Genomic DNA, 27,749 nt, shown 5'->3' on the forward strand with positions numbered 1-27,749 from the left:
AGCCTAGAAAAATTGTCCTAAGTCCTGCTAAGTCCTGCTAATACTGAGGAGTTACTGAGAAGATGAGGAAAACTTGAACTGGACTGAAGGACCGACACACTGCGTGAGCTTCACCCAGGTAAGCCTAGATGTTTGTATCTGTCTCTCACATTAGGAAGAAACATTCATTTCTAGGGCACAGACCTTCTGATCCCAGAGCAAATGCCTCAAGCATCCACTTGCATCATTCATAACAGCCTTTGAAGGACCCAGTTTCTCTGCACTGAACATAAAATTTAAGTTGACTATTCCAAACATAGACAAACCATTGACTTCTAATCATGCCAAACCCCATCCCAGCTGACCACCCTGACAGTCTGGTATTGGAGCAAATCAAGGAAGAGTTTGCCTAGATGCACAGGAGTGATAGGAAACCCTGAGATGTTTGTAGTTACCCAGTGCTACAGCTCAAGGAAGTCAAAGCCCGGACTTTGAAATATAAACAACTTCAGAGTGACCATCAAAGGCTTTAACCAGCTCAAATCTCTGCCAGCAGAGCCTTGCAGCTCCATCTTCCCTGCAGGGTTGCTTCTGTCCTTGGAGAAGACATTAATCCTCCCAATGAGGATATCCAAGGCTCTCACTGTGATGGAGTTAATTATAGGTAACCTGCTGATGTACAATTAAATATGCTCACCAGCACAATTTGTGGGGTGCATGGTATGCTTTGCTATGCCAAGTAAAAGGATCTGACAGTGGACAGGAATAAATACCAGCTTGTACTGCAGGAGATTAGTGATCTGAAGCACCTGCTGTGTGACAGAGACACGCAGGTTAAGATGCCAGTTCAAACAAAGTCCTTTAAACAAGGAGGTTTTGTCATGCAGTGTTAGGAAGTAAAATTCTTCCTTCATCAAAATTAAGGAATAATTTCTGAATATTTGCTTTTTACTAGATACCAGAGGAGGAGTGAGCAGAACTGCTAATCCACCCAGTGTGCTACAAATATTGTAAGAAGAGACAATTCTCCTGGTAAGAGGCCTGAAAGCTAAAAATATAAGGCAAAAGCTGAAGGGCAGCCAAAAGCACAGGGTGATATTCCATGTCTGTGGTCACACAGCTGGCCTGTGCCCAGGGCCTCTAGAGCTTGTAGGGGAAAAAAGTGTTGCATGGAATGATGTCTCTCACTGTCCTAAATTAACATGAAGCCAAAGTTCACCATCAGTGCAAGGGCACAGCTGGCAGAATCTGCTGCTGAATGACTGATCCCACCACCACCAATGGAACCAGCAGTGGGAGTGGATTTGGAGCAGTCTCCAATGGGATCAGAAAGCTGTTTTACAGAAACCATTGCAGAAATCAGGAGAGATCCAAGGAAAAGCACCAGTCCTTCCTGAACTGGACACACAGATCTGGAAAGGGCCTTTGTACTACCCCAAAGTTCCCCAATTTCTTGCAGGCTGAACACAAGGAAATGTAAAAAACAGAAATATGTTCTAGGTAATATGACAGAGTCTTTCTTTCCATACCTTACAAGACTTAACCAATACAAAAACCAATACAAACAAACCTACCTTAGCTGAAGAACCTTGATGGGAAAGTCAAGGGGAAGTTACGTCCTCCCAAAAGTTTCTGGAAGAGTCAAAGATACCCAGAGGCTGAAAATACATGAGAGACCCTCAGTGAGCACTGTGAGTTTCAGAAAAAAGTCCAAAATATTTTGTTCAAGTAATTTCTTCAAAGTTAGGATCAAAAATGAAGCAGCCAAATGAAAAAGAAAACAAACAAAACCCCAAAAAACCCAAAACATCAAAGTACTATGAATAGAATATGAAAAATCTAAGGAAACTGCACAATGTATGTGATTCCCTGTGCAGGCTAGCACCTGGCCTGTACGTACTTGAACATACCAAGATTTATTCCTATCCATGGACTACACAATGTATTTATGTTTGCAATTGATGTATTGCACAATGTAATGAATAGCAAAGTAATAACAGAGAATAAGTCAGTTTCCTTGGCACCAGGTTCTGGGTAGCACTAATCTGCAAATAGCACATGACTCATAAGCAATTCCCTTTCATATGCCAATTTAAAGGGAATTATATAGAAATTTATATTCTGCCCATACTCACATCCTGTTCAGATAACCAGTTTATACAGGTGTTGGCTGTGATGTGTACGGTCTACTAACCTGAGTCCTGATTATTAACCAAAAACAGTTACCAGAGAAGGATGAGCATGGCGTGAGTGAAATCCTATCTTTAGGCCATTACATCTAAGAAAAACTGTCATCACATTAAAGCAGACTATAACCTTTTGGTGAATTAGCAGCTACCTGTTTACATGTGGGAGAGAATTAATTTTTTCCAAAAAGTAGGTAGCAGGCAATTTATTTTGGAAGGGCTGAATGCCCTCAGTGTTAAGATCCTAGGACTTAAGCTACCACTGTGGGCTGTTTCAAGAACAGCACAAGACATTCCAACACATCACAGGAGGATTCCTGGCCTCCATGGCATTCAATCAAGAAATGTCTCTGTTCCAAGCCTTGCTTTTCATTACTCTTTGTAAGAACAGGGAGTAGAAATTTAGCACAGGAGAGGCAGGTGGTGGATGCAACACACTTCCAGACACTGCCTAGTTAATTACAGCTATGGAATCATACTCAATTGTAGTATGAGCCAAATAGATTCCAGGTTTTTTTAATTACTTGTTGCTATATTAATGTTACTTCTATATTGGTTAGAAAAGCTGTGACTCAGAAAAGAGCCACCACAAGAATGACAAGTATTTCAAACTGCAAAGAAATGCACTGGTGTTTCCTGATGCAGATCCACCAAGTGGTAAGGTGGTGAAAATAAAAGGGAATCTTAGAGCAGATAAAAGAATATTCTATTTAACTCATGCATGTTATTAAATACCTATTAAGACATGAATAGCAGAGAATCTTATGGGGCGGGGGGAAAATTGCTGAAGTCAGATCTGCTGTGCCAGTGGTTCAGAAAGGCCAGACCCTTCTAAGCTGGGAACTGGAGTGAGTAAATCCCCTCTGCCTCTGCATGGCTGATTCCTGTATCCCAGGTGAGTGCTCAGCTAAGGGTGTATCACACTCACAGCTCAACACACACACACCAGGCTGCACCTCTGCCTCTGCTCAGGACAGCGTGCCTGCACAGCCATGCACACACTGAAGAAGTGCCTGAACCCCCTCTCTGGTCTGCCCTAAGAGCAGATCCCCCCCCCCTGCTTTGTGCTTACTTGGCTTCCCATCTTATTTGGTTTTTCCTCATTTCTTTTGCCTTTCAGTGTTTTTCAAAATCAAATGAATGCTATGCAAGAGCTGTGTCAGTGCAATGCCTACCCGGCAGGGTCAGGAAGATGGCAAAAGCCATCAGCCTTACAAGGATGAGGGAGAAGGGCAAACAAGAGCAGTTATGTCAGACACTTTCAGAAGCACAGACAAGGCAGGGTCAGAGAGACCAGAACAGTTGAAATCACTCAGGTCCTATCCTGAGCACTGCAGTAAGGCTCAAAAAATACTCTTGTAAATCGTTCTGAATCTCAGGAGACTAAAAAAGCTTTAAATTTTCCCTTGCATTGCGTAAGAAAAGGATTTTCACCTGAGAAGCAGATATAAAAGACTTGACCACAAAAGTCTTCTGTCTGTATCTCCTAAAGGTATCTCTCATTTGAGGGCAGAAATAAAAGCAGGATGCAGAGGCTGAGTATTTTTCCGATCCCTATCAGCTGCTCGTTAGCTATTTAGAAACTCATTAACTTCCAAAAGAGACCTTGGCCCTAATTAATGCCTGGACTGATCAGCCTGCCCCTTCCTCCTTTACCTCTGCCTCTCAGAGCCTTCTATAATGATTAAAGGAAGCTACACTTCTTTTGTATAATTTTAAAAATGGCATTTTTTGAGCTGTCAGGATCTGCACAAAACTGTTGAATTCAGTTCTGTCTTGGAGCTTACCAGACCACTCTAGAATTCTCCAGCTTGCCTTGGCACCCTAGCCCTTCATGCATACCTGTATCACTCTTAAATCCTTCACTAAACCAGGCTCTGCAATTTCCTTTCCTTGGCCTTTCCTGCAACAGAATCTGTTTAAACTGTGATTGAAGTCCCGCCAAGGCCATTCAATCAACTATACTGTTGGTGCTGATCCTGCAGTCTTTTTGACACTATCAATAAGAGGGAAATGAATAAAAAATGGATTAATTCCATCTTCCAAAATTATAATATATTCTGCATGTAGATATGCACCCTCCATCACAGTGACAAAAAGAACTTTTCAATATAATAGAAAAAGAAGAGAACTCTTCATTTTAATTTCTGTCTAAATAGATGCAGTTACACTCTCAATTTCAATAAGTATGAGCACTAAAAGATAAACTGGAAAAAAATAAAAGTTAGAAAAATTAAAACTGCAAATCACAAACACAGTCTTACTTGGGGTCTTATGCAGTTTAATGTCTCTGGCCAATACATGCAAATTATTTTTTATTTCTTGAATTTCTTCCAGTTTCTTAGAAATATATTTCACACTCACCATGTCTGCAGAAGAAAGTAAAGGCTGCCATGCCCTGGAACTGGTCATTTTGGATGGCTGACATGGGGTGCTCTGCTGCACAGCCACAGGTGCACTCACAGTCCTCTTCCCAGGTAACTGTGATCGTCCTTATTCACCAAAATTAGAGGAAGCAATGCCCTTGCACATGGGCTATGAAAATAGTGAGTACAAGGGCTATAAAGTAGTAATACTACCCTAACAACTCTAATTAATATAATTAATGTAAATGTTACCTAAAGGCTCTTATCTTATTGTAGCTATGCCCACAGTGTTACAGGAAGGCAAACTGAAGCTATCGTAATTCATTAGCATAATTATATATTAATGATAACCCTAAATTTCTTTTTCCAAAACAATGTTTGGGAAACATCATCACTACAGCAATAGGAATTCCAGCAAGAGTGAGGATAGTAAACTCCTGAAGGGTATCCTACTAGTAGCAATTAAATTGTATTAAATTAAATTGCAATCAAAAGATTTGTCAGCCTGGTAAACATAATAAAATATTTCAACAGAACAGGATGCCATTCCACACGAAGAATTTCTTAACATTATACCTAAGTGAGCCATGAAGCTAGGAGTCCACTTAAAATAACAGTCAGTGACCTGTTAAAAATGTTCTTGCTCTGGCATCCTTACCTTGAGTAGTCACATATTTACCAAGCTTGAGCCAAAGGTATGGTCAAACCACTGATTAAATATTTCCTGAATTCTACTGCTGTTTTCCTTAGGATTCCATATACGTGTTTACCCTGGCCACATTTGCCTATTTTCTTCTTTACATTCTCATATAAAAATTTCCAATTTTGTATTCACTTTGTATTAACCAGTCCTTTGTATTTAAACACAATTTTATGCACACACTCAGGCATTTTCAATTTCTTAAAGACCAATCTTTAAAAAGGAACACACTAAATAAGTGTGTTTTCCCTAAGTAAAAATTTTAGTCTATATTACTCTTGGGAGAAAAGGTTTCTGCTTCAGAGAATTCTGTGACAGAGAAAACTTTCCCAAACAAGAAGTGCTTTCCCAAACAAGAAGATTTTTAAGCACAACTGATCAAATACCAGACCTTCAATCCTGGAGAGCACTGCAATATTTCCACATTCATTCTCTATAGAATTTGGTTCAAAAATGGAAATAATGAATTCTATGGAAATATATCTATATCCTAAAGATATACTTTCCTGATGGGATGGAACATTATCTCCTTACCAGTTTTCAGTTTTAAGTAACTTAATGGAAACAGACCCTTTTCAGAGTGAACACTGCTTTTCCAAATGGCCCTCTCTGCCAGGATTCTCAGGGAATAACTCTAAGCTGCCCTGAGCAGTGCTGGAGGCTCCTGTACTTGCAGGATAAAGACCAGTCTGAAGAATACATGGTGGCCTCAGCAGCCTTGTTGTAAAGTGTCACTTCAGACAAAGTAGAGTCACTGGGAAAAGTACTTGGTGAAAGATAGGAGTTAATTTTTAAAAGGCTTTAGTGCATGACACTCAAAATTCAATAGATCTATTTGGCAAATATAGAGGAAGACACTTTTCCAGTGCTAATAATAGTTGAGAAAAGTCCATCAGTTTTGCAATCCTGAAAATAACTAGATTTAGATTCCTAACTAACTTTTTTTAAAAATATGAGTTAGTCATCTAAAATCTCTTAGATCAATTTTTAAAAGGCATTTAGGTGCCAAGCTCCCCAGACCTAAGATATTTGCTCATAAACAGGAAGTCTTGCAGAGAAGATCACATAATTTAAAATTTAAAAAAAGCATACTTGCCAAGCAGAAAACTCACAATTGTCAAGCACTTAAATAAATCATCAGCATGATTGATCTCAGTGACCTTTAATCCCAATGGCTCTTTTCCCAAGCCATCCAGGACACCCTGTCCAGTATGTTACATCTAAAAGATAATATCCATTAGATGGCTATATACAGCATTTAGATACAAATACCAGGGCTTGTCCCTTCACCTGAGCTACACTGCCCACTAGTCAGGATGCCCCCAACTTTGTCATGGAGAGGCAAATAAGAGATAAGAGAACCAGAGGAACTGCCCCTTCTGCGTGCAAAATGAGAGGAAAGGGCAGTCCTCACCTCAGGGAAGGCAGGGGCAGTTCCCTTTGCATGGTGAGCTGCAGAATCCTCCTGAGGAAGGCAGAGAAATGAAATATCAAGGTACAGTTTCCCTCTTCATGCTTTGAGCTCCTGGGGCCAGGCTGTACCTGGCCTCCTCACTTCACTTCAAGAGAGCCTGGTTAGACTGAGACTAAAGGGTCCAGGCTGGCTGTGACTGTGCAGCAAAGCAGGAAGCACAAGAGCCTTTCTTTCCATCTCTTTGGATAGGCATGATTAAAATAGCTTTAAAAAGTGCAAACCCAGGGATGTATAACCTGAGATCACAGCAGCAGCCTGCTGCCAAGGAATCATGTTAGCTGACCACCACTGTCTGCCCAACACCAGCTCCTGCCTGCAGAGCCATTTCTGGCCAATGTCATACTGCTGGTGAGAGGAGCAGAGGTGAAAAGCCAGCAGGAAACCACCATGGAAACCCTGCACAAAGCAAAGGACTGTTGGAAGGAAAGATTTACAACCAAAATTTCACACACAAGCATATTTAAGTAGCATGGGCAAAGTCATGAAATGGAGGAGATTGATGGAGCAGCAGTGTTTGCTGAGCTGAGTGGAAGGGGTAGTGCACAGAGAGGTGGTGGGACAGGATACATGGAAAGGGGTGGGAAGGTGAGAATACCAGAAGGTGACATTACATAGTAACTAACACCTTCAGACATTGTGAGTTTAGTGGCTTATTGGGCAGATCATAAGGGTTGCAATCACATGGGGAAAATGAAGACTGGGAAGTGGAGAAATGAACTGGTACAGGAATTGACAAAGCTGACTGAAAGGCTGGGGAGCTCAGCTGAGTTGGCTCCTGACAAGAGGTGCAGAAGGAAAGAAATATACAGCATTTGTTGTCCTAGAGAGGAGCATCTTTCCAAACTACTTGTTACGAGCCACAAGATTAAGGCTTGCAAGAGAAGCTAAAAAGGTCTGGATGATTGAACTTATTTCATTCAAATCTGCTATTCCTGAGTGATCTAAGCTTTGATCTATTCTATTTTTACTTATCTGTTAATAAATTATCTACATTATTTGTTAACGAATATATTGACAAAGATACAAGAAAAATATTTTACTTGCTTGCCATATTGAAATAGCAATACTAAATAATAATTATTATAGACAATGAAAATAATCAGAACAGGGCAAGGAAGGGTCCAAAAGATGGGCACCATTCAGAGGAGGGTGAGATGTCTTCACCAGATTTCATGAGTCACTTTGCCTTTCTGTGCCACATGTGTCTGTTTATAGTACATCACTAACACCATCTCCTGGCCAGTTGCTGTCTGGACTAAAATCTTTATGAAGGTCTCAGAGAGCCTGAAATGAATGGTATTGCAAACATAGAAAATACCATTGTTGCCATATCTTCTCTACATTCATATCCACTGATTTCACCTACACCCAAATAATACCATACCCACCCCCAGAATTAGATGTAGAGTCTTTTTTTTTCTGTAGTCCTTTTTTCCCAAAGGATTTCCAGGAAGATGTATCCGAATACTCTCAAATCAGCTTACATTTTCAGAACTGACTATTGATTGATGTATTTAGGTACATTTTGTTTTGGAGCCCACTGAGAAAAAAACAAAACTGATATTAAGAAAAAAGCTGTGAAAACAGATCCTTTCCTAGTATTTCAAGTTCAGCACTTTAAGGCTTACACACTTTCTGAAGCATCAATAATGTATCTTACAGCCTATTGCTGTAAAAGATTCAGTATTCCCTGCTCTTCTTATTCTCTCCTTGTTTTTTTTTTTTTGTTTTTTTTTTTTTTTTAAGATATCAAGACCATCCAGAGATGCAAAGAGTAACTCTTCAACTTCATGTGCTTTTGGTATATCCAAGCAGTCAGCAGTTTGAGGTCTATTTACTGAATTTATATAGATATTTTCAAGCATTTAAAACAAGGATTTGACATTTTCTTGATCTTTCAAAATCTTACATATCTGTAGATGCCCAGTATACATGTAAGGGCACTACCTTGGAGATTGTTTAGGGTTTATTGCTCCTATGTATCAATTGGGCCAGACAACTTTCATTTCAAAATCACTTCAGAAATGACTCACAGCTCAAGGAGCTTTGGCTTTCAAGATCATATTTCCAGAAAATAAATAATCAGAATCAGTAACTTGAATTTTTATATTTAAATTAATTCAGGAACATAAGGTCAACTTCTAATTTTAGCTAATCTTAGAATAAACAAACAACAGCAGAGCTTCCTGCGTCATTAACAGCATAATCAATCTGGAGTCTTGAGCACAGTCTGTCCTGGAGGATTGAGTACTTGGAGCTGTGGTGGGTTATGGAGGAGAACAACTCTATGAATCCCTTGGAAGGTAATCACATTATTGTATTCCTAAGGGATTTTCATAAAAGGGAACTACAGTGTCATACTTTCTGGAATAGCTTGTAGGAAATACTACATGAATGCCAGTGGTATCATAATTTCAAGCATTTTTATGACCACAATGCTCTGTTCAGCCAGCTTTGATTGAAATGATGGTTTGCTGCAGACTGAGTATTTCCTCCTATTACATTACTGGAAGCTACACCAGAAGGGAGAAACTGTCATTTTAAGAGCTAGCAAATAGTACTTTTGCCCAGGATGGTTGAATTGATTTTGAATGATCAATACAACACCAGCTACAGCTCAGCAGAAGAAAACACAAAGGTGTCAGCTTTCTCAAACCTATCAGAGGGAGCCCATGAAAATCTCTGAAGAAATGTACATGGACCACAGCCACCTCTTGCATTTGGTGTTTAAGTGAATTCTACAAGAAGTAATTAAAATTAATAATAATATAAACATTTAATAATAATTAAAATTAATGATCCAGCCAATTTAAAAAGTAAGATCTGGATTTTGTTTGGCATTGGTTGAGTCATAATGCAACAAAGAAATGAAAACTCAACTGAGTGCCTGAAACTTTTAGATCAATTGCCCTGCTCCATTCCACTTCATGAAGCTGTTACATTTCTCTTCTACTGTGAAACACGGTGAATGGAAAGAACCATCTCAGTGGATGTCATCAATAGTGTGTTGGTGCAATTTGAAGAAAACAATACCCTTTAACTGATCTGAAAATTGATCTGTTATCTGTGGGAAGTCTCAGAATGTGACCTTTTTGGAGGCTGAATGCTAAAGAATGTGTCTTGACTAAGTGAGAAGCTTTGTTTATGGCAAACCCACTGAGACACTCAACTGGTAATCAAGTCACCAAATCATTGTCAAAAAGCCATAAGGGCCAGTGGAAATGGTAAACTGACAAGCGAGGGGGAGTTTACTACTTAAGGTGGCAAAAGAGCCTCTGACATGTGAGTCCTCTGTTCCAGAAGACATGACCTGGCACTCCAAACAATCATTCCAGCTTCCCCAAAAGCTTTTCTCATTCACTGACAAACCCATCCAGAGTTTGCTTGGACACTTCCTGCTCCAAGCTCCTTATTCTTTCAGTGGCAAAGGAAAAGTAAGAGCAGGATGGGCAGCTCAAGAGCCCTACACTGAGCTTTGCCATTCTGTGGCTCAGTTCCATTATCTGCAAAGCAGAGATAATAGTACTAAGATTGTGATAAGCATTATTATGATCAGTTTACAAGCACAGCACCAGCTAATTAATGCAGCTAAGTTTGATACATGTAGCTCTCAGTGCCACATAACTCTTTACAACAAACAGATCCCTTTCACGGCAAAAGAGACTGTCTCCAAGGATGATGCTATCAGACTGCCAAAACTCACAAACTTTCAAAAATGAGGACAACACTGGTATAATGGATACAGTGTGCTGAGAAAAGTAGGTCTAAGATTGAACTAGCAGGATTATGTAGCTTGGGAAACCAAAACTGTGATTTTAATCAGCAGCTGCCACTGATAAAAGTGCAAAGGTTTGTGTTGGATTTGAGACTGCAGCACTACAGATACTGAAAGCTTATTTCACAGGGAAAACAAATGGATCTTAACTCTTCAAAGAATATGAATTTATGGAGAGCATTTCAAGAACATGATTTTTACCAGTCCTTCATGTGGGATCCATTCCTATCTGGATCCCACAAAGCAGGTTTATAATTCAGCTGGATTAGACCATGGAGAACTAAGGAAGCTGGAGAAGTGCTCTGTAGCTCAGGTAAGGGTAGAGGGGTTAAAGAGGGAGCAGGAGCACTCCAGGCTCCCAGGGCAATACAGATTGCAAGTCTGAGGAAAGGTTTCCGGGCTTGGGAATGGGAGGCCTTCCAAGCTTCAAGGCAATCAAGTCCTTTACTGTAATTCAGCATTCCTCCTGCTTCTGAAATTTCTTTATCAGTTTGCCCCTTCATTTGTCTTTCTTTTGTTTTTTTCTTCCTTAACCATATTTTTTAAATGAGCAGCATACATTTAGGATCAGTTTCTGAGCAATCAGTGGAATTGGCACTGAGGGACCCCAGAGGATAAATTTGCCTTTAGTATACTTTTTATGTGTCACTGCACTGCCGTCCTGTTTTTGTCAGGTTTTCAGTAGCAAAGTATGCAGGCTGAGTGAGCAGCATTATTTATGGCCAGCACACATGGCCAGGAATGAGGCAGAAGATCAGACATCTGCTGGGGTGACATATCCCAACCCAAACGGGGAAACAGCATATTTCAGCATCCTTCCCAGCACCAGTGGGATAATGCCCAGAAAAGAGAGCATTACTGAACCAAGAAGAGATGGTCACTGTGTCAGAGCCAGCTGCCAAACTGAGAAGATTAAACTAATGAATGACACAAAGAGTTCATTCTTGCTTTGTTCTCACCTTCCTCTTAAAATCCTCCCCCACACTGAGGTGAGATCCTCACCCAAGTGCCAAGAGATCAAGACCTGTTGTTGAGATAAGCAGAACTAAAAGGTTTACAAGGTGTTGTACAGGATGGCATGATTGAGATCCAAAAAAGCACTTAGGTACCTCAGAAGCCATTCAGGCCACATTCAGGTGATTACAGAATGCTATTCCACAGCAGTAACCAGCCATTACAAAATACTTAATCCCTGTGTTCTCAGCATTAAATCCCTGCAGTTCTGCTCTGACATGTTCCAGATGGGACAGCAGCTCTGGACACAGTGGAGCCCAGCAGCCACAGCCACACCCTCTTCAAAGAACAGCTGGAGCAGACTGGTGGTCAGAGCCCTCGCCCAGGATTACAGGAGACCCAATTCTTGCTTGTTGAGATCAAAGCTATCTTTCCCCCGAAGTGCTCCAGCTTCTGCCTGGAAGCTGTCCTTGGGCACCCAGTGAGTAATTGGAGGGTGCTGGAGCAGGCTCAGGCATGTGTGCTGCTGACTTTGCAGGGCTGCTCAGGCTCCCAGGGCGAGCAAAAATGAATGCCAAGCCAAGCAGAGCAGTGTGTCTGGCTGGTCTCCACTGAGCTGCCCACACACAGACATCCAGTGTCATTTAAGATGTCCTGACTATCCTTGGCTTCCAGTTCCTGCTCCAAAAGTGCCCGAGTGTCCCAGAGGTCCTGTGTCACAGGATATCTTGGGCACCTTACAGATGTCTGTGCAGGTATCTTGGCCACCTTACAGCACTTGCTAATGCAATACATGCCTCGTTTAGACAAATTAATTAAGTACATGGCAAGTTTAGGCATCCCCAACTACAGGCAGTCCAAGGACTGAGGTCTCACATGACTGGTGTTAGTCACCAGTTCTGGTCTCGCATGACCTGTTCTACATGTCTCATACACTCATTAAATCAAGCACCACGTCTTTATTAAATCAACCTCCAAAGTCTTATCCTTCATAACTAGCTAGATCCAAGACATCCCCTAAAAAATCACAACAAATAAAGCACTTACCCACACAAAGGCTTCAAGGAAACTCAGCTGCAAACTGATGTTCTGTTCCAACAGCAGCAAACTGCAAAACAGGCAGGATTTTGCTGGAGAAGCATCCAAAGAACATTAAATGTGCTGGCAAAGCTAAACAGCAATAGAATCAGGCATTCAAATGAACATGAAATATGATTATTGACTTCAGCCACAGTTTTGTGTTCAGCAAGATTTGCTGATGTAAATATCTGTTTTGAATAGCAGAATTATCAAGGCTTCTTCAGCTGAGAGACTGTCCTCTCTCACACCCTCTCTCACAGGAGTGCCTGTACCAGCAGCAGCACTGTCTCACCAAGCTCATGGCTGCAGGTGATTGCTGAAAAACTGTGATTCAGTGTTGCGTAGTTACACAGCTAACACATGAGTAAGTCAAGAGCAGAAGGTTGTCTCTTCCAGTGGTCTGAACATCCATCTCTGGTTTTTATGTAGCTCCTCCACCATGACAGTTTCCTCTGATTTCCCCTTCTTCTGATAGGTCTTGTGCCAGTTACTGAAGAATATCAGCCACTTGGGGACTTGGAGTGCAGGAGATCTGTGTGTCCCAGGCTCTCTGTACGTACATGCATTGTGATATAATCTGCTCACAAGCCTTAAACATTCACAGAATAGAACTGTAGAATCACTTAGGTTGGAAAAAGATCTTGAAGTCCAACTGTCCTAAATGCCAAGAGCACCACTAGCCATGTCCTGTAGTGCCACATCTTCATGTACCTCCAGGGATGGTGACTCAGTCATGTGCTGAAGTGAGTGACCAGCCACGTGCCATGAGTAATAAACTACAGGAAAGGTATTTACGCTGTAAAAGGCAAAACAATCCTAAATCCCTAAGGTATTTATGACTTGAGGGAACAAGTCTACACAGCTCAGCTCAATCGGGCTTCAGGAAAATTTGATTGTACCAACAGAGTACTGCACCTCCAAGGGGATCCACTCACTCAGATCAGGCCAAATGTAAATGCAGCTGCTGTGCCTCCAGACGCAGCATGGATGTCTCTATGCCTGTGGGATAAATACACCTCTTATCTCAGACAAAACTGAGTATGCCAGGTTTTGGTGTGTGGAAACATTATCATTTTTACATTGCAGCCTCTAGATGTGTGTCTGCTGAGCTGTCTTCCCCTGGGACCAGCTGCCTGTCTCCATTATCCCATAAGTCCTTCCATATAGCTGAGGGACTCTTCAGGTTTATTGTTTTGTCCAAAACCAATGAAAACTGGATGTTGCTATATCCCTTGCAGGTTCAAACAGCAGAACCTCATTTGCTTCATGTAAGAGCCAGACAGTTGATACTCACACAGCTTTCCATCACAATGTGAGGAACAAGGCTGGAGACACAAGCTGCCCTTGTAGGTGGAATCCACAATAAGGCCTTCATTTGCTCTTGGTTGAAATCTGTACAAATACTTAGGTTGCTGAGATTATTCAATGGTCTTGGAAAGATTCAGGGAACTGCAACAATCCTCAATGGTCTGCTTTACAAGTTAATGGCTTTCCTTTTTCCGTGTGAGCACTTACTGAGAGAAACCTAACCCTGCTCCAAGCCTTCACCTCTGATCAGTGCAGGTATCAAATGCTGGTTGGCTTAGGTACATTCTGTGCTTGTTTCTCATGCAAATGCAAACTACTATACACCAGCTGGCACCACTGCCAAATTTGTTTCATGGTTTTCATTCTGTTTTCTACCTTTTGCCTAAAAGGAGTATTATGTACGTGGAGATAAGTTTTCTGTGAGAAGATAGTGAGAGATTTATTTTCTCATACAAATTATGGAATTAGATCCATTTTGGAGTAATTCCACGGAAACCTGTACTGTTATACCAATGATAATTTAATTAGCGTATTTGCTAAAAAATATCAGTAAAAAGCTAATCTGTGTTTCAAGAGCTTTGTTAATTTTGTTAATGTTATGGTGAGGCGGATCACTTACATAATTTTCAGCAAGGCATTTATACTATTCCTAATCAAGATTAGCCAAATATCTTATACTCCAAATCAGCCCTGTGTGTGCAGGCCTGATAGGCCAAGTCCACCCTCAGGACTGAATCTGATTCTTTGAGTTTGAAGAATTAGCTTGTACACAGCCATGAGTCCTTTCTCAAGTCACAAGCCCTCTTCTGCAAGTGTCCCCTTGTTTCTGAGCTAAATATTCTTGTCAACAGGGTTGATCAGAAAGAAAGTCTCACCATAAACCCTGGTTTCTTCCTCCAGACCAAATACACACTCACACACAGAAAGACAATAAAATAGTGCATGTTGACACAGTGTATATTTAGATTTAGCCTTAGGAAATCATAATTAGGCCTGAATCCCTGTATGATTTGGGGTGAGGCTATAAAACAGGTACCTGGAGTTAAATCTTCCTTGCTTTAAGATTTCTGATAACTAGAGGATAATCTCTAGTTAAGAGAGATCACACCAAATGATTGATGAGCTTTGCTTCTTGTTCAGTGGATTGTTCTTTAATTCAATTAAAATAACAACAAACCCTGCCCAGAGGATTTTATCTGTGTGTCCATCTTTAAGTAATCTCATTTAAATCAGAATGTGGTGGCTTGCAGGCTCACAAGAGCAGTAAGAGCAACTCCTTACAAAGCTTCAGTCTTGGTTCAGACTTGATATTTGAAATCAAGCACCAACATGGCTTTTCAACCTTTTAGGGCTTTGGATCAGCTTTTCAACCTTTGTTTAGGGCTTTGGATCAGTTTGCCAGAAGAAGTCACCCTGATCACTTAATTCTTCATGTCACTGCAGATTCACGTGCACACGACCATCACAAAGCAGCCCTCACAGTGCAGGTGCAACCGTGGCCCTGCTTTGCTCAGGTTTTCTGGCTTGAGATACTTCTGGTAGTGAACGCTGTCATCAAGGTGTTCCTACAAATCTCACTCACAGGCCAGCTAAAAACTCCTTCTTGAGCATTGAGGTTTAGGTCAGGGCCACTGTGCTCTTCCATTCGATCCTCTCTTTCAGAAACTCCAAACTACTGACAACTGGTACACCTTTATTACTGTGCCACCCTGTTTGCCAAAAACTGCCTGGGAGAAGGCAGATCTACACCAAAGTCCTGCTGTGGGTGGGGCAGAATGAGGTTCTGCACAAGAGGAGTTACCAGACCATCTCTGAGGATCCCCAATGGGGCTGGGTCCCACTTTAGTGACTCAAGACATCAGAGCAGGAGTGGTTCAACAGCACACGGGACTGGGTCGGGTTTGAGACACAGTGCCCAAAGCTGAGCCTGGGCCACTTCCCATGGCAAGAGTGTTTAAAACCCATATTCTGTATAAAATAGCAGTAGTGCACCCACTACTTTTTCTGGGCCTTTCACTATAAGCTGACACAAACAGGATCTAATGAGGCACCAGAAAATCCCACCAGCTAGCCAAGACTTTCACAGGCAGCTTCATGACTGGTGGTCATACAAAGAGTAAATTTGTTTCTGTTTTCTGTGCAATGGTAAATTTTATACAATATATAGTTTAATGTTACATGCACATTACACAGCCTTGTGTGCATTTAGTATTATATACTATTATTATGTAGCATAATGCTAAGGCTTATGGAGGAGCCTACCTAAACTCAGATTACCTGTGAGCTTTTAGAAAAAAATAAGTAAAAAAACAACTCCAAAGGTAGTATATGATCTGTTGCCACTACTTTTGTTCATTTGTATGGCACAAAAGCTTGATATTCTTAATAAGCCAATTAAGACAAGCAGCTAATTCCTATAAATATGTTTTCACTGAATTCTAGCAGGCAGCTGCACCTTCACCTCTCCAGAAATTTTACATCTTCCTAATAAACTCACAAACCAAAAAATTTTGTACCTTCAGGAGGTTTCTGTTCACTTGTTTGCAAGATCAGTAAAAAAACACTGTAGAAAGATTTGTAAAAATCAAATAGCAGCAATGCAGTCTCATCTAGGGGAAGAGAACTCCTTTTCTATAACTCTTTTTTTTTCCCTCTCACACTGGACAATACTGGCAGGTTGAGATTTAACCAGAGATGGGCTCCTTTTACAAGATTGCTTATATAAAGCGAAGATAACACCAGCTGGATTCATTTGAAAGAGGACATCTTGGAAAGAGCTGACGGCGCTGCTTTTGGAATAACACTGGAATGAAAATCTGAAATAATTAGCACCTTCCTTTCTCGTAGGTATAACCTTTAATTTCTTGTAGAATTCATGGGATGATAATTAGAAGGAATTATCACTGATATGTACTTTAAGACCCTTTTATAAACTCATATATATTTATATTTTTTTAAAATAGGGGCTGAGTGAAAATGTTGAAATTGATTTGTTTTGTTAGAATTACTGAAATGGAATGATTTTTTTTTTTTCCTGTAAATTATATTTTTTACTTGTGACTTAGTCTGCTTAGTGATGTGTGTATGAGGGCTGATAATGAAGAGTGTCTTCAAAGGGAAATTAGGAGAACTGCAGTCCAAATCCCACAGGCTGTATAAGTTTTTCCCCTATGGGAAACAGCTTTCAGGTTGGAGGCCTGAAATGTAAATGTAAAAAACTTCTATGGATGTTTTCCTCAGCAGCAAAGGAGAAAATACATAATTCACCAAAACTGAGCTATCTTAAGTTTATATGCACCAGAATACCAATCGTCACAGAGAATACTTTCAGCACTAAATTTTAAGCACGTTATATATGTTCTAGTGTCACATTTCTTCTAGTAATTTCTATTTCCTCTTTTTTTCAAATCCCACTGTTTCAGTTTCATTTGGTTATATTAACACTTCAGGTTTAGACTATTTGCAAGAAATCAAACAAGAATAATTAAAAGCCACCACTACACTGAACTAGTAAAATTATCACAATAGTGACCTAATTATAGCAATGGTCTTTGAAATATTTACCCTGTAGTTGCAATTGGGTGACAGGATATCAGTAATGTTATTTTTTCTCTCTGCAAAAATGACATTTTAACAGTAGCTACTACAAGCTCAGGACTGCAGACAATGCATTGTTTTTATTTCCACTTTTAAGGACATTTTCAGCTTTTATTTCCTATGTCCTCAGATCTTTGCAAGAAATGGTGACTCTTGCTATTTATCTGCTGGTCATTTTGGCTCGAGGTCTTGCAGGGCCTTGCACTCCAAATAAAGCAGGTAAAAGAACTTAAATCTCCTAAGATCTTCTCCTGTAATTAAGATGCCAAAGGGTTTTTTCATTCAAAATCAAAAGGTTTTCCTTCAGAAAGTTAAACTGTGGATTCTGTAGAGCTAATCCTTAAATTTCTTTTATTGACCTGCTTTGAGCTAGCACAGTAAAGAATGTTCCATACAAATCCTAACCCCACAAAGAATTAGGCATGTAGCAAATTCTGTGCAATAACCATAGTGCAAGAAAGTTAATCACAAAAGCATAAAGTAACAAAGGGAACAAAAACAATTAGAAATTTTCTGTAATAGTACAGGCTAGATGCAGCAGATCTTTGCTGCCCAAACTGGGCTTTAGTCCCACAGATTACAGTCAGATTGTCAGACCTGTAAAACAGATTTTACTACAATTACAAAATGTGGTCCAGAAATGTGTTGGAATATGCCTCAATTTAGTGTTTGCTTTTTAGTGCATGACTGCTGTCAGATTGCTGTCAGTCATTTCATGGTACATCTAAAGTATTTGGCCCTCTGGCCATTTATTTCAGTACCTTTATTTGCACAAGCAGTTTCTCTTAACTGCAGGAATTTTCATAGCTCTAAAGTTGCCAGTTTTAAATCTGAGCATTAACACAAGCAGAATCAGCTTGCATGTGCTCAAGGTTTGTTAATCAGAAAAACCAAATTGTTAATGTCTCTACTTGACTTTCCCAGATTATTCCCCAGCAGACATGGAAAGGCTGCAAAATGAGGCTTTTAGCATAAGAAATAAGAGTGGCAAGGGCTTTGAAAAAAGTAACTGAGTAATTCCAGGGAGGGTACCTTTTTTTCTCACTGTGGTAATTGGAAGTCTTCCTCAGTTTTCAGGTCACTAATGGTTAGTCAATATTTGCCCTTAAAATTTCCATCGGATGTTCAAATTAGCTGTGCCTGTGAAAAATATCCAATTCTGCTGTCATGAAGGTATCAGTCTGTCTGTCTGTTATGATGTTCAGCATTCATGTGTGCATTAGCAATCACCATGTTTGGAAATACACAGCTCTGCTGTTAACAGGGCTGGGAGTTTGGGTCATTTCCTATTGTTGTTAGCAGGCCTAGGTTAAGTTTTAGAACTTGGCTTTTGACTTGACAATAGGAAAAATTTAGTTTGGGCTGGGTTTATAGTGCCAGTCCAAGAAAAGAAAAGGCAGAATATCTATTGCAGCCAAGATTTATACACCAGTACAAAACAGTGCAGATCTACAAAGCCTACCAAACAACCTCACCAATATTATTTTTACAGAGTCAGTGGTGCTGCAGAAGCCAGCTTTGCAGCATAAGTTAATGAGACATTTTCAGTGCAGTCTTTTTTTAACTTCAAGTTTCACACCAGTGTCTCTGCTTTTCAATCGGCTATTCCAGAAAGATAAAAAATTCTCACAAAGTTCTGCATTGATTAGAAGGCAAAGGCTAAACTCTTCCAAAGAGGACAGAATTTAACAACCTAAAGGTCTGTTTTGTGTAGCAAAAGCTGCTGTCATTAGGGGACCTTCCAGCACACATCCCTGTTCACAGAAGGTTAAGCCAAATGGAAAGTAAATGGGGGGACCCACCTCTTTGAAAGGAAATTACTACTGAATAACTTCAGGTATATCATTTTCCTTCCAGATGTAATTCTGGTATACTGCTATCCTAAAACCATCATTACCAGAATTCCAGAGTGTCCCTATGGATGGGAGGTTAATCAGCTGGCACTTGGAGGCATTTGCTACAATGGGATCCACGATTCAGGATATTACCAATTCACAATCCCAGACCTGTCACCTAAAAACAAATCATACTGTGGCACACAGTCAGAGGTAAGACTATGATGGTCAGCATTTCTGACTCAGGAAATGGCTGCACTCACTTGAGAGAGTCCTGTCCTCTTCAGCTTGAAGTAAGCTTTAGGTACCAATGGAAGAAGGAGCCAAACTGCAGAGTCAAGGACAAGGAAGAATCACACAGCTGTGCTTTGCAGTTCCAGGCAAAATACTCACAGGCTTAGTGATATTAGTCTGCTGTTCATCTGCACCTGTGTTACACAGAACTTATGTTTAGTAAGGCATATGAATAGGCAGCACAGCATATAAAGAGCTACCAAACCAATTTTCCTTGGGGAGCCTGTTTTGACATCAGAGTGTTCATGTTTCAAAGTTTATTCCTGATGTCTCAAGGACTCAGTACTGCTCACATTTCTCTGTCTCACCATTCACAGTTCAAGAATCCCATATACCACTTCTACAACTCCATCGTCTCCAATGACTCCTCGGTGATTGTGAAGAACCAGCCTGTGAATTACTCATTCACCTGCTCATACAATGCCAACTACCTGGTGAACCAGGCTGCCTTTGACCAAAGGTATGTCCTCTCCTGGGAGTGTGTCTCACCCTGTCCTCATTACCATGCCTCACTCATGCAGAATTTTGTCCTGTCCCCAGGGTGGCCACTGTCCATGTGAAGAACGGGAGCTCCGGCTCATTTGAAAGCCAGCTGTCCCTCAACTTCTACTCTGTAAGTGCTCTTTGCCACTCACACCTTCACCTTTACCTTACAAAGGCTTCAGCCAAAGGGCTGGAAAAAACAGGGCAGCTGCTCCTGACTTTTATGTGTCATGGAGCACATTACTAGCCTGGAACAGATAATTGCAGTGGGATTGGCAGGGGTTCTTGTTTCTGCTGATTAACAGGGATATACTTAAAGTGAACTGAGCAGACTCATACCAACTGTTCTTTTAATCCCTCAGAATCAGACAGATTTTTCTGCTGAGAGGTACATTTCTAACCTGCTGACAGGTTTTATAAGAAAAATCAAAACTTGTGTGTAGTCCCACTGCAAGAGCAGCATGAATCTGCACGTACTGCTGGCCTTGCATGGCCTCTATAGACACAGCAAAGCTCCCTGCATTTCTCTTGCAGCTTTCTCCCTGATCCTCTCACCTGACAGATATTTCATGTACCCCACTGATCTTTCGGTCATGCTAGAATTTTGTTGCCAACAAAATATTGTCCCTTGATATCAGGCAGATCTTTTGAAGACTCCCTCTCCTCCCTGCAGCTTCACTGCACTGCTGGAGCAGCCAGCTCCTAATCCTGGAATCTTTTCTCCACAAAAGCACAGGCAAAAGCTCCCAAACAGCCTCTCTATTTTAGCACAGCAAGAAAAAGCACAACTAGGAACATACTGTGTTAAAATTATAGGCCAGGTAAAAGGAGTATTTTCCACTAGATAAGCCAATGCTAGGACTAAATCTGATGCTCTTTGTACAATTCTGGTGCTAGCTTTGTTATCATTTTACCCAACAAGAAGCATTGGGATTTAAAGTAGGCATTTCAGTGTATTTGTAACAAAAACTTTTCACCTGAGCACCACACTGCTCCATGTTCAGCAGGCTGGCTTTTTTCTTGTGACTTCTGCTTGTCTTCCTTCCTTTTCTCCAACACGTGGCCATGTCCCAACTCCATTCCCATTCTGCACACTCACCTTCACTCTCACTCCCACCAGCTTCTCCCACCACCACAAGCAGCAGCAGCAAGCTTGCTCCCCACTCCCTCTGTGGGAATATATGCAATACATGCTACAACCCAAACAGCATTAAGTTCTCTCACTGATCATCATTTTACACCAAATATTAATCAAAATATTTTTAAACATCATCTTGGTTTGCAATAGTCCTACTACCAGTGTAGAGTTTGGAGGTTGCAGGTTATAAGAACCCAGGTTTCTGGGGTCAATCTCTCCAGTGGTGTCTGAAGCTTAATGATGCCTTGCTTTGTATGTTACAAATAATGTATGATGACTTTGTCTTTGTCTTTCAAAGAATGCCAAGTTCTCAAGTATAAAGGAAGCCCCCTTTGTGGTTGAAACATCAGAAATTGGTTCTGACATATTTGCTGGAGTGGAAGCCAAGGGCTTAAGTGACAGGTAGGCAAAGGAAGGAGGAATGAGTAATAAACTGGCAATTGGGACATTCCTTGCTAATCTGGGGTTTGTATCTCCCCAGGTTTAAAGTTGTTCTCAACAACTGCTGGGCAACTCCCTCCTCAGAGTATTTCTACCAGATCCACTGGCCTTTGATCACCAAGGGGTAGGTGCTGGTGGGACCCAGGAGAGCACCTCAGCCCAGCCCTGAGGATGACTGGAAAGCTGGTTGTGGGGGTATAAGGGAGCAAAGGAAAAGCTGGCCCACAGCAGGGCAAATGCTTTCATCAGATGTCACCTCAGGAGATGTCTCACTGAAGCCACGGGGGCTCTGACACTGCTTCTCACCACGCAACACAGGTGTGCCACGGACTACTCCATCCTAGTGCACGAGAACGGCAAAACGAACCGGGCCACGTTCCAGTTCAACGCCTTCCGCTTCCGCAACATCCCCAAGCTGTCCAAGGTCTGGCTGCACTGCGAGACGCACATCTGCGACAGCGAGAAGTTCTCCTGCCCCGTGGTAAGGCGTCCCTGCTGAAGAAACACACAGTGCCACCTTCAGGCAGAGAATGGCCAGCCCTTCCCCAGGGTTTGCAGGAGCAGAGCCAGAGCCAGGGCTCTCAGCAGATGGAGGCAGGCACTGTGTGAGCCCAGCTGGGCAGCCCAACCTCTGTCATGCCACAGGCAACACTGGGAAACTTGTTTAAATGTATGGTAAATAAGGCAGCCATTGAAAAACTCAGCTCCTGTTCATATCCCAGACTACAGTCCTGTCTGACAAACAGCTACAGTTAAACACAAGCCTGGAAAAAAGGAGAAAGTTGAGCTTTTTCCATTTTACCAAGTATCTTGGTGCTAAGAGCAGCCTCAGGGCAGTGGGAGTCCCAAAGCTCCCAGTCCCCCTTCCCAAGGAAAGTCCTCCCTGCCATGCTGCAATAAGTTATTGCTCTTGCAGACATCTACTCTGCATAAAATACATAAATTGTCTCTGGAGGAGGAACTGAGGTAGAAGAGTGGATTCCTGTATCCTTAGATGGGAGCATGGTGAGGGTGCTATACAGGCACATAATTTAACAAGGGCAGGTGCCCATAAAATGTCTTTCTTTCTCCACCCTTGACCAAGTCAGAGCTTTGCCATTCTTTCTGTCATGTAATGAAATAGAATTTTATTTAACCTGAAATGAAAGCACAAAATACTCCTTGGCCAACATGCTGTCATTTCAATAAAAAATGTTTCTTGCTGAAGAAGAGAAAGCATGACTCCTGATGACCCCAATTTTTCTTTCTAACCCCTTTCTCAGTCCAGGAGCAAATTAAGGCAGCATTTTGTAACATACAGCCTCAATGCTAAGCAGGAGGAACTGACTTGTGCACAAGTTGCAAGTTTGACAAAAGCACATTGTTAGAAATTTTAAGTTTCAAAGGCAACAGAAAACACAAACCCATTACTTCATATGTGCCCCTCTGGCAGTACTGTCAAACACCTACATCATCCTTTCAGGCACTGTGTGGAATCCCCACCTCACCCTCCAGTGCAGGATAATTGCTCAATCAGGCAACATCCCTTGAGTCCAGTTCCCACTCAAAAATGCAGCTGGTGGTCTCCTGCAATTAAGGTTGAACCAAGCTGGTGGTCTGTGCTTACAAGCAACTCATAACCAGAATTACTACATGCTGAGTTAGTAATAAAAATGCCCACAGCTGGGGATCTGCAAAGGTCAGAGAGATGCACAAGGACCTTTAATCTGCAGAGCACTGCCTCCAATACAGACTTTGTCAGCTGTGACAGGCATCATTAGTGCTGGACATGAGCTGATCAATTTGGAAAGGATTTGGTGCTTCCTGTTTCTACCCAATGGACAACAATTACCATGAGCAATAAACAACCACAGAAGCCTTCACAGGGGTCAGGGGTTAAACAGATGGAGCTCAATTTCCCTCTTCTTGACAGGAGTTTTGTTTAAGGCAGGGTGGGAAAGCAGCCCACCAAAATCTTCAGAAAATTAACTGTAAGGCTCTCTTCAAATCTCTTCTGCACTAAAGCCCCCAATAATTACAGGCAGGAAAAAAAAAAAGTCCCTAGAAAATATGCAGCAATTTCCTTGGTTGGAAACATAAGAATTGTGTCTGTGGGGTTTTTTAATGATTTTTAATTGTTTTGGTTTTCTGTCTGCTCTCTTGAGATATGTGACAAGCGAGGGCAGCGCGCGGAACAAACCGGAGGCGTTCTGGTGGCGGAGATCACCGTGCGCAGTAAGTGCCGGGGCTCCTGGGGTGCTTCTCCCTTTGGGAAGACAGGAAACTGGCAGAGAGGAGCAAGCAGAGAGAGCCACAGCCCTCTGCCAGACCCCTGTCCCCCGGGGCAGCAGAAGTCTTAAACAGAAGCTGGTCCCCTCCAACTCTGGCAGGAGAGCTCAGTGACATTCTCTTCGCTTGCCAAGTGAGTCAGGGCAGCCCTTTGGCATTTATGATAAATGGCCAAACCACTGGCACACAGAGCTGGCAGTGAAAGCTCTGCTCACCTGCCTGTGACCTCAGCAGCAGCTCAGACACGCTCTGGCAGGTTGCAGGGGAGTGGGAGAGAGGTCAGGAGCAGCAGGAGAGTTTTTCTTTACACTGTGGGTCTGTATTTCAGCACATCCACAACACCTTCATGTGTTGCAGGGATGATTTGTGCCTATCCCTCCTGACACACTGATGGCACTGCCATCGGCCTTCCCCACTGCAGAGCAACTGCTCCCTCCAACTGCTGCCTCCTGCAGGCACCTGGGATTTCTCTCTGAGCTGGTTCATCTTTTGAAACAAGTCCTTGGAACAAACAATGTTTTTACTGGAGCCCTTTATACTAGTTTATCAACTGCACCAATCTGAAAGCCAATTTAAAATTACAAATACAGACACAGTAGAATTATTACAATCCATTATGTCGCACCAGAAAACCCCTATCAATGTTAGAAGGTAAAAGAACTGAGGATCCTTTTATAACTTCAAACAGTAAATCCAAGAGGAAGAAATATTCAGAATTTCAAAACATGACAAATGTTTCCTGTTCTTTAACAAAACACACCGGTGCACTTTGCCCTGTTTTAATCATCATCCTGATGTAATTATTTTCTTCCTCTTTTATACAGGCAAAGGTTTATCCAGATTTTACACACTCTCAGGTAAACAGCAAAGTATGACAATGAAAGTATCAATCCCAAATATGCATTTTGAGTGTCTATGTCAACATAAAATCCATAGCTCAAAGAAAAAAACTGAAATACCAGTAAATTTGACAGAAGAGTAAATATTTCAAAATCAGACTTTATTTCCTGGTGTAATATACTTTGTTTTCCTTTTTTTTGGTATATCCCTCACACCAGACAATAAAATCATAGCAATTACTTCCAATACAGAACAATCTTCTTTCTCCAATTGTCACACCCCCTTCCCAAAAAGGAACAATCATGTTTTACTGGGTTAACAGGGGTGTCTGAAAGCATTTCTGATTGAAAAGGCTTTGAAACACACCTTTCAAAGTCCATTTGTTAACATTTGATATGTTGACAGAGCCACATTAGGGCCTGCAGTTTTATTGAATGGGGTGGGAAGAGAAGGTGAAAGGGAGCTGACAGGGAAGTACTCACATGTAGCCTGTGTTTTTCTTGCAGATGTCATCTTCCACCTACTTTTTGTGATTGGATTTTCTGCTGTTTTATTATAAAATGCAGCCCAGCTGTACTTTGGAACTTTCCTTGATCCTGTTTGGACCTGGACTTCTTTACTAAAGATGTTTATTTTACAGAGGAAAAAGGAAAGCCACTAAAAATCCTTGTGCACCATTTTACCAGATAAATAAAACATTCCATGAGCTTTGTGCCTCAAATTCTGGAAAATCCCAAAGCAGATTTGCTTCTCACAAGTCTCTGCTGGCATTTTGAACTAGTGAAAACCCTTGGGTTATGCCAATGCCTCCTTGTAAAAATCTGTGATGGCAATAGGACTTGTTCCTAAAGAGAATATAGGTATGTGAAAACTCAGCATTTTTCAGTGCCAAATTTACCTTCAGGGTCTCCCTTCCCTGCCAGTCTCAGTGTGGTACCAAACTCCCCTCCAGGCCTGGTCTTGCAAAGTCCCAGTTTGTTCTGTGAAGTCTTGCAACAAAACAAAAACGAGCCTAACATGTCAAGGATGGGAGGAAAGGGTTCTTTTCATGTAGCAGTAATTAGAAGGGGCTCAGAGTTAATTACCTGACATTTCTTTCCTGATTCTCAGCGTTGTCAGTATTGATTGCTTGGATTAAGTAGAGCACACTGTAGGAGTAGGATGTCTTGCTGACTGGACAGGCTCAGTGCTGGATGGTGACATGGTGTGGGAGCATATTGAGCACATCTGAGGTTGGAAAACAAGCTAATGAGCCTTGCACTTCCTTGAAGACATAGCCAGGGGCAGACACAGCAGGGTCCAGGTGTTAGGTCTGTACCTGAGCAACAACAGCAAGACAAAAGCAGTGGAAAGGGAAATAATGATTTATAAATAGCAGGAAATGTCAGGACATTAAACAATTCCCCAAAAAGCATAACAGTAGGTTCCTTACTTCCATTAGTTACTTGAACAATATTGAACAAAATCCTTGAAAGTGTCAGAAATATCCTTAGAATTTTTCCATAAAACTTCCAAGATCCTAAATGTGAAAGAGGGAAGAATGATTACAGTTGTTACACTTCCAATTAATGAACACGGTGGGTGTACCTGTGTTTGCATACACTGAAGCAAAAGAGCATTACAGATTTTTTTACTATCGTTTGTAGAGAGGGAGCCTCCTGAATAACTGTGAAGGATTTTCAGCTCCCTGATAAAGCTCATTGTAATGAAGATAACGCAGAGCTCGAACACGCATCCATTAGACCCTAGCGGTCAAATAAACACATTTAGTGCATTTCCAGGGGCTCCTTTCGCTGCTCCCGGCGCAGGCTCGGTCCGCGGGCGCTGCCGGGGGCGGAGGGCGCGGGGAGCGGGCGCCGTTCCCCGCCGGGCACAGCAGAGGGCGCTGCGGCACAGCGGCTCCACAGCACGGTCTGACCGGCATGATCGCCCCTCAGGCTCCGGGCCGCGTTTGCTGCATTACCTCCCTCTCCTCTGCTTCCTCCCTCTCCTCGGCTCTCCTCTTCCTCCTCTGCTCTCCTCCTGTCCGCCGTGCCCGCTGCTCCTCAGGACATTCTGACCGGGATAATAGCCCTGCAGGCTCTGGGCCCGCTTTTGCTGCATTACCTCCCTCTCCTCTGCTCTCCTCCCGCTGACACCCCGCGTTTCAGCACCTCCGAGCGGCGTTTGCCTCTTCAAATTCTTGTCCTTCCCCAAAGCTTGTTTCTTTTGCCTTGCTTTTACAACAGTCACTGCACAGCTGTCACGGCTGTTTTGTGCAGAAAGACCTGGCAGGTTGGTTCATTCCTTTCTGGTTATGCAAGAAGTGTGGCTTTGGAACCAACCGTGCAGGATTTCAGCAGCTCTGGATGCGCCTGTGGATTCCCAGGACGCTCCCACCGGCCGTGGGATGGAGCCTGTGGCACACACATCTGTCCCTGTGACACATCTGTCCCTATGGCACACACATCTGTCCCTGTGGCACACACATCTCCTGCCCGTGCTCCTGCACCAAGTAGGGATCAGGGAGCCCTCCTGTCTGTTTTGTCTGCATCACTGTCTCCCTACAGTCCAGAAATGGTTTATTGCCAAAACCAATCAAAACAACTGAAAAACAGCTGCCAGAGTTGATTGTGGAAAGGTCTATCTGCCAGAGAAAACAACAACACATGAACAGGTTTCAGCTCAAGCAGTACTGCTCCATAAGAAAGCAAAAGTTGTCCATCCTAAATAGTTTGCATAAAAAAAGTATCCACCTTTTATTTTCCTAACCTAGCATATGGCTCATCACTACTTGTTCTAGTAAACAAGTAGTGTTTAGTTAGTCTATTTATGTTGCCTGTATCAGAAAATGCAATGACTGCTAAAGATTTTAGTGCAAGATGAAGTTTGATTGACTTCATCATTTCAGATGGACTAAAATCCAATCTTTTCTAGTCAGGGCATGAAGATGCTTGCCTTGATCTCTGCATCTGAAAGCCAAACACAAGTCTGCCCATGGAAACATAGGGAAAGGAATATTATTTAGAGAGGATGCAAATAATCTGTTTGG

At 41.9% G+C, this 27,749-nt stretch overlaps 1 protein-coding gene and 1 long non-coding RNA gene across 7 annotated transcripts; one reads left to right on the forward strand and one right to left on the reverse strand.

Moving 5' to 3' along the window:
• TECTB (tectorin beta) lies at positions 1 to 25,426 on the forward strand. Of its 6 annotated transcripts, XM_074545226.1 has the most exons (14): positions 1 to 118; positions 935 to 1,011; positions 4,503 to 4,642; positions 16,499 to 16,669; positions 17,550 to 17,638; positions 19,277 to 19,467; positions 19,866 to 20,008; positions 20,089 to 20,161; positions 21,468 to 21,571; positions 21,651 to 21,734; positions 21,929 to 22,091; positions 23,755 to 23,824; positions 24,703 to 24,735; positions 25,225 to 25,426. In XM_074545226.1, the coding sequence occupies exons 5-14, from the start codon at positions 17,563 to 17,565 to the stop codon at positions 25,275 to 25,277; spliced, it is 990 nt and encodes a 329-aa protein (XP_074401327.1). In that variant the 5' UTR covers positions 1 to 118; positions 935 to 1,011; positions 4,503 to 4,642; positions 16,499 to 16,669; positions 17,550 to 17,562; the 3' UTR covers positions 25,278 to 25,426. The 6 variants fall into 6 exon arrangements, with proteins under 6 accessions (XP_074401327.1, XP_074401329.1, XP_074401328.1 ...); XM_074545227.1 differs by lacking the exons at positions 1 to 118; positions 935 to 1,011; positions 4,503 to 4,642 and adding exons at positions 8,799 to 9,008; positions 12,990 to 13,066; XM_074545228.1 differs by lacking the exons at positions 1 to 118; positions 935 to 1,011; positions 4,503 to 4,642 and adding an exon at positions 6,424 to 6,726.
• On the reverse strand, positions 20,003 to 27,373 carry LOC113460859 (uncharacterized). Its single transcript, XR_012581143.1, has 3 exons — positions 26,682 to 27,373; positions 25,804 to 26,036; positions 20,003 to 22,105 (listed from the first exon to the last, which is right to left on the reverse strand). It is a non-coding gene; the product is annotated as an uncharacterized LOC113460859 (long non-coding RNA).
• Between the last annotated feature and the right edge of the window lie 376 nt (positions 27,374 to 27,749).

Source organism: Zonotrichia albicollis, chromosome 7 (assembly GCF_047830755.1).
Source record: "Zonotrichia albicollis isolate bZonAlb1 chromosome 7, bZonAlb1.hap1, whole genome shotgun sequence".
In the NCBI taxonomy this organism is placed as follows: Eukaryota; Metazoa; Chordata; class Aves; order Passeriformes; family Passerellidae; genus Zonotrichia; species Zonotrichia albicollis.

What these genes read in the sequence shown, in the direction of transcription:
- TECTB (XM_074545226.1), top strand. Translation starts at nt 17,563, where the DNA reads ATGGTGACTCTTGCTATTTATCTGCTGGTCATTTTGGCTCGAGGTCTT. An exon ending in GGCGGAGATCACCGTGCGCA is followed by an intron (nt 23,825 to 24,702) that starts GTAAGTGCCGGG and finishes TCTTTTATACAG; the next exon opens with GCAAAGGTTTATCCAGATTT. An exon ending in CAGATTTTACACACTCTCAG is followed by an intron (nt 24,736 to 25,224) that starts GTAAACAGCAAA and finishes TTTTTCTTGCAG; the next exon opens with ATGTCATCTTCCACCTACTT.